This window comes from Cricetulus griseus, chromosome 2 (assembly GCF_003668045.3).
Source record: "Cricetulus griseus strain 17A/GY chromosome 2, alternate assembly CriGri-PICRH-1.0, whole genome shotgun sequence".
Classification (NCBI taxonomy): domain Eukaryota; kingdom Metazoa; phylum Chordata; class Mammalia; order Rodentia; family Cricetidae; genus Cricetulus; species Cricetulus griseus.
The window spans coordinates 270,145,818-270,158,219 of record NC_048595.1 but is presented as its reverse complement, the minus strand read 5'-3'; the positions used below and the strand labels follow the sequence as shown (position 1 = coordinate 270,158,219).

The window sequence follows — 12,402 nt, the reverse complement described above, 5'->3', positions numbered from 1 at the left end:
ATATATAGCATGGGGCTCTGTGGGGAGTCATTGTCAAGGGGCCTGAGGCATAAATACCAGAGTGACTAACTGAGAAGCTATAAAAAAAGAGTTGCCTCTTTGAATAGCTGCCAGGGGCTGGGGCAGACACAACTGCCAAGTATATTACTCTAAAGTCCTCCTGGTCCCCAGAAACCACCCTTACTCGTAGAGCCGAACTGAAGATTCATTTAACTCACCTTGCATAATTCCTGTCCCACCCTGCCCTGAGGACCTCAGGATTTGCTATCAAACTATATTATATTTGTTAAGAGATTCCTATTAGTGGTAAAATAATGTAACAACATAAATTTCTTTTAAGGAAACATTTGCCATTGGTTGAGCCCACGGAAGTGACGGTCGGTCCATGTGTGGATTTTTACAGTTCCCTCTTCTCAGCAGTCTCCACACTGAAAGGAACATTGGTTGCCAGACAGGCACACTTGCAACCATGATGCCGAACCATTGCTTTCTAGGCTTCTTCATCATGTCCTTTCTGATCAGTGCAAAAGGTAAGTACTTTACTTCCTTCTAATTGGCAAACTTTGAGTCTGATCAAGACAAGGTTAACAATGGCTTGGATGATTTTCTGGACTCTGTCATGTCACCAAATGGTCCCAGCAGGTTAGGGGAACAGTTTCTCTCTGCATCCTGAATAAGTAGCTCCACAGGTACCTGAGTTCAGGACAGAGAAAGGCCCCTTCATGGTAGAAAGCAGTTCATTACCCGATACGAGACTTTTCCTATCTGTGGAATGAAGATTGGAGGTTACTGTGGAGACTTAGAGTTAGTGTATATGCTTAGAGAAGCGCCCCCCCCACCCCAGAACAGAGACCACAAGCAAATGGCGTTTACAAAGAATTCTTCAAGAACAGTTTATCAAGACAAATTGCTCAGAAAGGCCCCTGGAGTCCCAAAGTCAATAGATGGGAACTCTCACTTAATGGCTTAAGTAAGTGCCCACAACTATGCAGTTGTTCTATGACTCTACATTAAAGTGACCCCAGCCTCTACCAGACAGAAATATGGGAACTAGAGTAGGCTATTCCTCTTTTCTGTGGTAGCAAGGACTCATTTGGCAGGAATTCAAGTGCTGGCAAAATGACCCTGCTTTAGCACACCTGTAACCTTGGGAATGATGTGTAACTTTGTTGTGCCTGTATCCATACCTGCAAATGCAGTAATAATAGTATCTCTCTTATGTAGTTGTCTGGGTATAACTTGAAAAGAATGAGCATAGCCTCTGATGAATATTTCTATCTGTTCACTAATAAGCATCAAGAAGGAAGAAATTGAAGGAGGCAAAGGCTTATTATTATTGCATTATTCTGCCTCCACCATCAGCTCCTTCTCATCCAGGGCTTTACTTTTAGTTTTCAGTAGTAAGAAGCAGGCTGTTGAGTCAGCCTGGGCACAAAATCAGCTTTACCACCTGCTCCTGGGCAGATTCCTTCACTTCTCCAAGGCTCATTCTCTAGACCATAAGAGGAAGACTTCCCCGGTATCTTTAGCATGGAGGAGCTGGGCATGTTCAATGAGCAGATGACGGAAAAGCCCCTCAGTGCTTTGTGCACTGAGTTGTTACTGAGAAGGCATGGTGACAGTGAAGCTGTTAGAAAAACCCAAGACAAGTCCAGAGACATAAGAGACAGAGGGCAAGGAGCCAACCATCTTCAGGTTAACAAGCCAAGTCTGGGTGGGTCTTCACGAAACTGCCTGCCATCTCCTGATAATTTTTATGTGCTAAATAGGATTAATCAGGTAGTGATTTGGGTGCACAAAATAAGCCGTGGTAATAGACCTTTTCCAAGTCCATAGCAACATTCATGCATGGCAGGAGGCCTTCAAAACATACCAAAACAAAAAACAATGTCAACACCATCCGTGGAAAAGAAAAAATACCCAAGGAAACCATCCTTTTCTCCCTTGCCAGAAACTTGGGCCCCTGAAATAAATCTTATTATAGATCTCTTTTCTCTGTAAGATTAAATGCAGGTAAAGGTAGGTCACCCTTGTCATATGATTTGAAGAAGAAAACACAAATAATCCTTCCATGCAAAGTCTTGCCCTCTCCTGCCTATGACTTTGCACCCTCACCAGAGCCCACAGCAGGTCTTGGGTAATTCCCCCACTAGTGTGGGTTGGTGAATCTGGACAACTCTTCTTGAGTACTTGTAGCAAGTAGACAGACAATTGGTCTTTCATCACAGTCATTACATCCTATCACTATTTGGGAATAAACAAGAGATTATATTCTTTCCATGAGTTTTAGTTCCTTTACCCATTGGGAAGTGCTAGGGGAATGGTATCATTACCTTTCTTTTTCTAGTATGAAACACATCCTTCTGCAATTTTACTTTAGACTCAGGTGTAGCTCAGTGGCAGAGAACTTGTCCTGAGTTCATTCGCTAGAACTGGAGAAGGGAGGGGACTTTCATCATGCATCAAAATCTCATACTGAAGAGTTAAAAATGTTGATTTTTAATTCTGTCACCACTGCCTTCCCTTAGAGTGACTCCCCAGGGGCTCCTGATGCAGAAAATACATGAAACCCTGCTGCTGCTCACAACAGTAGTGATCACAGTAATGTCCAATGCTGTCCTTCTTGCCACTTTAGGAATTCAGCCCACCCATGGATCTCTGAAACCTCAGAAGGTCCAGTTTCAGTCCAGAAACTTCCACAACATTTTGCGCTGGCAGCCAGGAAGTTCCCTCACCACCAATGGCAGTGTCTACTTTGTGCAGTACAAAATGTAAGTAGATTTAGTTGGCGGGGAAGGCCATGGAGTAATGCATTCTGGGATGCAACGGAGTGTGAGGAGCTGAAGACCTTTGGATTTTGCTTTATTTGGCTTTTTGAGACTTTCCAGGAGGGTTGAGAAGAAGCAGAGGTGGGGACAGAAGGTTGTCTGGTGACACAAGGGTATGACGATGTGTGCAGTCTTTAAAACAGATACTTCAGCTCTAAGGAGCTCAGAAAGGAGTCCTTCAGCTTCATGCATTTCCAGCACATGACGGCTTTCAATTTGTCAAATGAATGTTGGCAGCTACTTGCTCAGACCAGAGCAAATTCTCAGTTAAGAAAAGCTACTGGTGGTTGCACTTGAGGCAAACATGGAAACATATAAAACATATATATAAAATATATAAAACATATATAAATATATAAAACATATATATAATATATAAAACATATTTTTAACTGGTAAGTTTGTGTGTGGGCAGGTTTACTATCTAGAATGGCATTAATGGCTCTGTGAGCATGTACACACACTAGGACACACAGCAGCATGCTCCTCTTGTTGGATCTCCTCTTGTTGATCTTGCGGGATCAATGCCAAAACTCAGATTTTATCAACTCCATTCCTTTGTCAAGGCTGAGAGATAGGCCTGATTGGAGAGTGGCAGGTATTCAACTTATACATTCCATAGGGGTTTTGAGATTCTCTTCCCTCTAAATAGTTTGGGAACTTGGCTAAGTAAAAGGCAGGAGTAATTGCAGCGTAGCTTTCATGGATCTAGAGTAGAAATCCAGGAAAGCAGGTGAAGATATGAGCCAGAATAACACCTCTTTTTATTTATTCATTTAACTATTTATTTATTTGTTTATTAGAATAGTACCTCTTAATCAACAAATCTATCCATGTGCCTTCAGTTGATGTGTGTGTGCGGGAGGAGGGGAGGAGGGAGGGGGGCCCTTGCTCAGATTTTCTATGAAATAATTTCTAAAAAGAATATCCCAGAGGTTTTCTTGAATTTACCTCTGTAAAATGTAGCAATCTTCCAAACTAGGTTTGGACCCAGTTGGAAAAGTTTGTGGCATGTAGGAAATAGGGACCAGTGCTCTAGTCATATGGCCTCCCAGGCACTACCAATGACTCCAAAATGAGCCTGTCAGTGGCCAAAGCAGTAAGAGGATTTGAAACTGTTCTACCATGAAGGAAAGATTCAACTTGAGGCTCCATGGAACTTTAATCTGTAATTCTTTAAGTTTACATAAAATCCAGACCTCAGAGTATCTGGGACGATTCCCCTCGCTATATTATTTTCAACAGTATAAGACATGTGTATAATTTTGAGAACTTTTATTTGTTTGTGTGGCTCATAGTTTATTGACATCTGCCCTAGTTTGAATTGAACAAATACAAAATCTTATAGCAAAAGAAACAGGAAAACTCAATCACAGATGAGTTCCCCTAACAAAGACAATGTGTCATCAATAAATGATGGTCCAAACTCATCAAATTGTGCAGCATTTGTGTTGTAGCTTCTGTTTTAATCCTGACACCATGAAGCTGCTGTTATTATGCAAACTATAGAGTATAGGGACCAGCAGTATTGCTCATTATATGAATACCAATAGGTCCCTTCAACCAGGGACCTTTCTCCTCAGCCTTCCACTTGCCACACTTCCATGGTCTTACTCTGATTTGTGAGTGGCAGGAAAGGAAGGTGGTAGTATTCTCTTTGGTTGCCACACTGCCCATGGGTTGAGGTTGGCCTTTTGCCTCACCCCATTTTTGCAGCGTTCTTTCTTCCAGTTCTTAGAACCAGAGCTCCCTAAGGAGCCCTCATTGTAACTTCAATTGTCAATAAGGAGTTGAGCCATGTGTGCTCATTCAGTAAGCGTCACTTCAGATGGCATGTGGTAGCAACTTCTGAGAGTTGGCCTTGTAACCCAACAGCAAGCTGATGAGAAGTGCAAGGGGGAAGAATCATAGAGCCGAGGCTTCAGAAGATGTAAGGATGTGGATGGAATGCTTAAAATGGAAGCTGGCCCATACACCAAAAGAAGACACACTGGTACACAGAAAAGGAAATAAACCCTTATGTTAGTGAGACAGAAAGCTTCAGAGTTCAATTTATCCTTCAGCAAGCTAATGCCCTGGTTAACATGAAAGAACTTTTATGCATTCTTGATAGCATAAGGTGTCAGTCTGTAGAAAGATTACCACACTGGAAAAACTGGAGTCCTCAGATGGGAGAGAAGAAACTCACATGTTTGTGTTTCCCCTTCTTCAGGTATGGACAGAGAGAATGGAAAAATAAAACGGACTGCTGGGGGACCACAGCGCTCTTTTGTGACCTGACCAATGAAACCTTAGAACTGTACGAGCCGTACTATGGGAGGGTGATGACAGCCTGGGCTGGGAGCTACTCTGCCTGGAGCAGGACACCCCGCTTCACCCCGTGGTGGGAAAGTGAGTTTCAGCTAGTCTCTTGCTTTTCCTTTTCTGCCTCTGGGTGCTGAGACCCATATTATCCTCTTGATGGAACCCTCAGGACTACACAAGCCGCTCTTTTTATCATCCTCATTTGACAGCCCTGGAAATCTGGGGCAGAGGTTCAGTCAAAGCACCAGTTCCCTGCTTACAGGGAAACATTTCATCTATTAACTCCAATACACTTAGAAACAACAATTATTTCTCTCTTTATCCCAAAGGTTTGTTACTTAACCTACCCTGTCCCTCTTACTTACAGTCCACGTAACCTGTACTTTCCCCGACATTTGTAATTAAACAAGGTTTATTTATTTGCTGCTGCATGTACAACTTTATGCCAAAAGAGGGCATCAGATCCCACTACAGATGGTTGTGAGCCACCGTGTGGTTGCTGGGAATAGAACTCAGGACCTCTAGAAGAGCAGTCAGTGCTCTTGACTGCTGAGCCATCTTTAGTCCCATAAAAATACTCTTAGTTCTAACTACTAATACTGTAAGTCCAGCAGACATTTGCCAACCTTGCTACCAGTATTTATGAGATCATGCCCCAAGACCTGAACTTTCTTCTGGCTAACATCTGTAATGGTTTGGCTTCCCTGGTCTGAAGAGTTTAGGGGCTCATCTGTCTACCTCTTCTAAGTGATGTAATGCCCAGTTAGATTTAAATTAGTGACTTGAGTTCAAAATGCTACATGCAATGGAACTCAGAAGAAAAGTTATTTATTTGCTTATTTATTATCTCAAGCTTTTTACTTAGGAGATGAGCAGAAGAAATTAGCAAACCATCTGTGCTCTCTAGCATCTTTTCTGGGCATGACTTACACTCCATAGACAGTTCACTAACTGAGGTAAATGAGAAGGCTACAAGACTGAGCTGGTTGGTAACATTGAGTCATTTGTTATATTCAAATCTAGAAATGGGATCAAGTTCAAATATTTATCAAAGTCTGACCCATCAGATAAGAACAGCCAAAGATACTGGCTCAGAACATTGGAGACTTCAACTGTCCTACTTAAGTAAGGATGGTGTCAAGTTAACAAGGGGTTAGGTTATTTCTATAGGACCCCTTTTCACAAAAGAAAAGGTCTCAAGGGGGCTGTTCTTGCAAAGCTCCCCAGGTAGAAGAGAAACCCGGCATCTAAAACAGTTAAATGGAGCCCTTGGGAGGAGTCCCACCCCCTCCTCTGACAGCTCGCTTTCATCTTGGCCCTCTTCTCCCCCAACTCCAGAGGGTGTACAAACATCCTGTTTTGAAAAACAGGTTTCTAGGATCTGAGGACAGTATGTTCCTAGAGCCTGTTGTGCCAGCTAATGAGGCACCTGTATGCATTGGCACTCCCAAGACCTGCTCTGAGAAGCATCTTGTAACAGTTCACTGAGCTGGGATTCCTGATGCCTCTCTAGAAGCAACATAGTCAATAAGGAAGATGGTTATGTTAACATTGTTATTTGGTGCTTGGTAAGACTTCAATTATATGGTACTGGAATTATGAGGACTTTGGAAATGGGTTACAGCCGTATTTGCCTCCTACATAAACTGATGATGTGACGACCACTCCATGATGTAGTTAAGGGCAAGGCTTTTATTGTAGATATGAGAGAGAGAACCACCAGAGGCATATGGAAGAGTCCAGAGCAGGTGGAGAGAAAGTAGTAGACTGAACATGGCCAGCAATGGCCACAGGAGAAGCAGGAGTGGGGGTGGAAGGGAAAAGAGGAGAACAAGGAGAGTGAAGAGAAGGAGGAAGACAGGGAGAGTATAACAAAAAGTTACATGCTAGAAAATGTGTAACAGGTATTCGTGACACTGAGGGAGCCTGAGGCCAGCATGAGCTTTGGCGTGCTAATAGGCAACACAGATAACCATTTGTCCCTTCTGCTTTTTGGCATTTGGGGAAATGAGGTTTTCTTTGGACCTGACATCTCCTTTGTTCACACAGCAAATATTTACAATGTGCTTACTACACTTAGTCTGGTCCAGAGAGAAAATGGCAAACAGAGCAAGTAGACAAGTTTCTTCCCAGAGTTTTCTATTTAGTAGAGAAGTCACATATTAATACAATAACCACTCCCTCACAAAATCCACTTGTGGTGGATGCTGTAGAACCAAAATGAGGTCTATGAGATCCTAGCCAAGGAGGGGCCTGGCCAGAGGAGTTGGAAAAAGCAGCTCTAGGAAAGGACACTTGAGCTGATCTCAAGATGAATAGGTGTCAAACAGAAGGAGGGGGAGAACATCCCAGGTCAAGGGAAAGGCAATTGCAAAGGCCCTCTTCCAAGAGGAAGCAGGATATGTGTTAGAGACAGAAAAGCAGCTGGCACAGTGAAGCCAGACATGCAGTGGTGCAGACTGGAAAGGTAGCCAGTGGTGAGAATTTTCTCTTAAGGTGTTAGGACTTCCTCCAAAAAAAGAAATGTGTTTTAAAACTTGTGTTTTTGTGACACTGGGAATTAAACCCAATATAGTGCATAGCACAACAGCACCACGCAGTGTCCCAAGTCTCACAAGATGTAATTTTGATCCCATCATCAGATTTCCCAGGAGAACGCAGTATCAGGCTTGTGTTTTGTAAAGATCAGTTGGGCTATGCTGGTGGAAATAGATTATACAGAGCACACACAGGATGCAGGAAGGGGAAGCGGTAGGCTGCTGTTACAGGCTACAGGATATGGGCTGTGGCTTGCATTAGGATCATGAAAAGGACTGCAGAAAATGTTAACATTGGATGGACATGGTGAGAGATTGGATATACCGGAGAGGGAGAAGAACACGTTAAAGATGGCCTCTATGACTGTCTCTGGCACAGCTACTTAGATGGATCAGAGATTATTTTTTGATGAGATTTCATGGGAAAGGAGCAGTTTTGTGGTATGCTGGGTAATTAAGAATATGAGTTCAATTTTTACTATGTTGAATTTAAGATGCTTGGAACCACCCATACAAAATAGCTGTACAGATCCAGTTCTCAAAGCTAAGGACAACTTCTGTTAAAGACACAAATCTGTGAGTCATTTGCAAATACTACAATGGACATTGATAAATTTGGATAGGAAAAGTGTACTGAGTGACAGGCACTGTTTTGTGAGACTAGATATTAAGGGTATTTCACCAAAAGATGTCCCAACAGGAAGAATTTCAGAAGACTTGTAACAAATAGCCAAAGAGACAGGAAGAGAGAGATTAACAATCTGGTATGTTCACAAACACCATAGGGAGGCAGTGTTTCCAGACCAGGTGTGTCAGGGCTGGGAATCTAGCTCATGTAGAGCACAGACGTCCCTGCTTTCAATCCCTGCACATCAAAAGCAAGAGGAGAGGAGAGTTGCCAGAGAGTCTTCCTAATGACAACAGATATTTCTAAGTCTGTGCACATTCCCACAGAAGGATAAGAACACTGGTGTTTAAAATTAGCAGTAGCAGTAAACAATAAGAATCCAAGATGATGAATTGAGACATTCAAAAAATAGGCCCTAGATGCTCACAATCATGAGGCTATTTCTGTAATCATTGCTTGGACCACAAAGGACAAACACTATATAAATATTCTAGTGAGAAAAAAATACACAATAGTATTTTATAAACACAGAGTCACACTAAAGAAAGGGTGTTTGGAGATGTCAAACATGATAATAATGTTAAATTTTTGTCTAGGAAAAATTAAACACATATCATAATGTCCTACGAAACTAAACCCGTCTGTTCTCCACATATGCACAAGATAGCAAGAGGTGTCTCTGGCCAGAATTTGGAGCATGGAATACACAAGCAAGATTAAATCCCTAAGCTCTTAAAGGGGTGAAGCCTAAACCCAGGGAAATTCCTCTTCTACAAACAATCAGATAAAAATTCAAGATGTTTGAAAACTCATTTTACTTTTGGTGCCAAATTAAGTAGCCAGAGAGGGAAAGGTTGTATTAAAAACTTAGCTCTTTCAAACACTTAGAAGTTTGAATAGAAAAAATGCTAACACAATGAACTTACAAAATATAAAAATCTCTGAAACAAAAATTGTGCATACAAGCTCCAGTCACCTACAACCAAAGAATAAACTCACAGACTGGAAACTGTAAAGGGCCATGGGCCCAAAGCTATGCTGTTTAAAGCCCACCTTTGTAAGCTTTTTTATGACCTTTAAAGTTTGCAGCTTAAAGCCAGCTCTGTGAGCCTCCTGTAACCTATAATTAGACACAATTTGGCCAAGCGGGACTGCTAACGACTGCTGTTGAGAAAAGGTGTGGGGCCTTTCTGTCTGCTGTTTCGAAGATACGAAGATACCGAAGATACAGAAGATACCCGCAAGAATGTTCCAGCCCCAGCAAATTCCAGAAGTTCCTTCCTGCTATTCCCCCTGCTTGCCTAACTTCCTCATTGCAGGGCTATATAAGCCCACTCTAAGCCCCAATGTCGAGTCCTTGACAATGCACAGATGGACTCTGGTCCCCTCTTTTGCACCGCTTGGTCTCCTTCCTTCTCTCGCCCATGACTCTTTCAGGCAGCCCCCCTTCAGAACCCTGAATGACTGGACTCACGGGACGGGTCAGGAAACAAGTCTGAAAACTAAAACATTTAATATATTATCCTGAAGAAAAACAAATTAAAAATAAGAGAACCTAAGATACATTGCAAAAAGAATAAGGAAATTTAACAGATACTGAATCAAAATTCTTGGAGAAAAAGTACGTACAGAGCTCTGTATCTATGTGGGTAGGACATCTATCTATCTATCTATCTATCTATCTATGGTAACTTTCAAGAATTATAAAAGATGTGAATCTATAAAGTGGAAATTACAAAGAATTCCAAATAAGAAAATCCCCACTGCAAAATTTTAGTGAATCTGGAATCAGTTAAAATAATGTTATTCTCTTTCTTTATTGATAATAATCTGGTTACTGGCGACAAAGTGCATGAACCAAAAATTCTCTTCTGACCCAGCCATTTCCATAATATACGACATAATTCTGTTGAGTTAATTTAATAGATTCAAGTCTTTGGATAGTTTTAAAGCTGCTTTGAAACATTACCTCTTTAAGGAACTGGATAATAAGTTTCTTGTTCCAAGATCTTACTCTATGTAACTTTTATACTTAATTTTCTAATGAAATCATAGTGTTAGCAAAATGTTTGGCAGATGAAAACTATCTTCATAATGATTTTTGACAATTTCTGAACACAAAGAGTGATTTATTATGACGCATGGTGTCAATTTATAACATTTAACTGTTTTGGCTGCTTTGTCAAAATTGCTTGTTCTTTCTCCAGCAAAGCTAGACCCTCCAGTCGTAACTACAGTCCAAGTTAATGCATCATTGCTGGTGCTTCTCCGTGCCCCAGAGCTGCCATATAGAAACCAAAATGGAAAAAATACATCTATGGAAAATTACTATGACTTAGTATACAGAGTTTTCATAACTGACAATTCACTACAAAAGGTGAGTTCAGAGGAATAAATGTCTGGGTCTTTTGTTTCCTTAACTAACATTTTGATGATATCCCACGGCCCATCTCTTTGATGTTATGTCTCTGGATCTTTCCCTGTCTTTATTCTTTCATCTTCACTGAGAAGCAGTCAGTGCCTGTATCAGAATTTATGTGTGATTGCATTCCTGTGTGTGGTGTGTGGCAGAGATATATGTAACCTTTCAGATGCTCAGCTGGCTTCCTCAGACTTCCCACATATCTAAGAGTTAATATTTCATTCCCTTTGTCTGTTGTTAATGTTTATCCCTCTTAGCGTTATACTACCTACTTATTTCAGGAGCTTTTGAATCACGGTATTATTAGCAGTCTTTTGGGGGTTTGTTTGTTTGTTTATTTATTTATTTATTTATTTTGCATCCCTGGTCTCAGTTTCCCCTCCCTCCTCTCCTGCCAGTCTCTGCTCCTTTCCCCACTCTCACTCTTGTTTAGCAGTCTTGCTGTAGTGGTTTATATTAGAAAGCCCACTGCCAGCACCTTTATTTAGGTTTTATGATGAACAGAATGTCCCTTTTCTGTATCCATCTAAGTCAAGGGCTCATTTAGTTGGAAGGAAGAAAAAAAAAACACTCAAACTGGTTCAAATACAAAAGAAGGGGGCTAGTTCAGCAAGAGGCAAAAAGCCATCCATGGCAGTCAGAAACAGAAAAATGAAATGGGAGGTGAGGTCTGCCCATTCCTTCTCTGTCTCCACTCTCTCTTTACCCGTCCCTTCCCCTAATGCAATCCTCTCCTTCCCTTCCCTCCCCTCTCTCGGGTCAAGTCTGCCTCCTCCATCACCCCCTTCAAGTCCATGCCATTTCCTGACTCAGAGCTCACATACTTGAAAATGAGGGAGCCATTACTCCCGCCATCCTTAGCCTTGAAGAAGTCATGTGGCTTGACCATTTAACAAGTGTCTTTACCCAGTTATGGCTCAGGACTTTGGGGAAGAAGGCTTTATGTGAAGATCTACAGTGATCACATACAGCTCACTGGTTTTAACAAAGAAAACGCAAATCAATGACTCACTAGAAACCTTTTATCATCTGATTTCTCCCCCTGTGTAGGAGCAAAAGGCCTATGAAGGGACTCAGAAAACTGTTCAAATTGAAAGTCTGACACCTCGTTCTGGTTACTGCATAGTGGCTGAAATATATCAGCCCATGTTAGACAAAAAAAGCCCAAGAAGTGAGCAGAGATGTGTGCAGATTCCATGAGCTGGTCTGTGGCATCCTGCAGTGTGGAAACCAAAGGCATACTGAGGATGGAATGGCTCATGCCTGCAACAGCTTGCTGACCTTCTGTTTCTATTTTCTTAGAGCAATGTCTATCAACAACTTCCTAGGGTTTATTTGTCAATACTTTCTTTTCTGTTTCACTTTTAAAGTAAATTTGAGCAGATTCAAAAGTCAGAATTGAAAGAAGAGATAAAGAATAAAGAGCCTGTGATGATACCTGTCTTTAATCCCAGCATTGGAGAGGCAGAGGCAGGCAGATCTCTGGGACCAGTCTGGTCTACATAGAGAGTTCCAGGCTAGCCAGGGCTACATAGTGAGACCCTGCCTCAATAAAATAAGATGGTAAGATAAAGATCTTCTTTAAAATACAGAAGTTTATTTCTGAATATAACAACCTTAACAATAATCTTTTTTTCTGTTAAAACCACCAAAATAAGAATCAAGGAATGGGCAGGCATTTAA

General features: G+C 41.5%; 1 protein-coding gene across 1 annotated transcript; it reads left to right on the top strand.

Annotated features, from left to right (window-relative positions):
* The first annotated feature begins 472 nt into the window (after nucleotides 1-472).
* Nucleotides 473-11,919, top strand: Il22ra2 (interleukin 22 receptor subunit alpha 2). Its single transcript, XM_027401884.2, has 5 exons — nucleotides 473-530; nucleotides 2,636-2,771; nucleotides 5,041-5,219; nucleotides 10,505-10,674; nucleotides 11,770-11,919. Exons 1-5 carry the CDS (start codon nucleotides 473-475, stop codon nucleotides 11,917-11,919), a joined length of 693 nt encoding a protein of 230 aa, XP_027257685.2.
* The last annotated feature ends 483 nt before the right edge of the window (nucleotides 11,920-12,402 follow it).

What these genes read in the sequence shown, in the direction of transcription:
- Il22ra2 (XM_027401884.2), top strand. Translation starts at nt 473, where the DNA reads ATGCCGAACCATTGCTTTCTAGGCTTCTTCATCATGTCCTTTCTGATC. An exon ending in CTTCACCCCGTGGTGGGAAA is followed by an intron (nt 5,220 to 10,504) that starts GTGAGTTTCAGC and finishes TTCTTTCTCCAG; the next exon opens with CAAAGCTAGACCCTCCAGTC. An exon ending in CTGACAATTCACTACAAAAG is followed by an intron (nt 10,675 to 11,769) that starts GTGAGTTCAGAG and finishes CCCCCTGTGTAG; the next exon opens with GAGCAAAAGGCCTATGAAGG.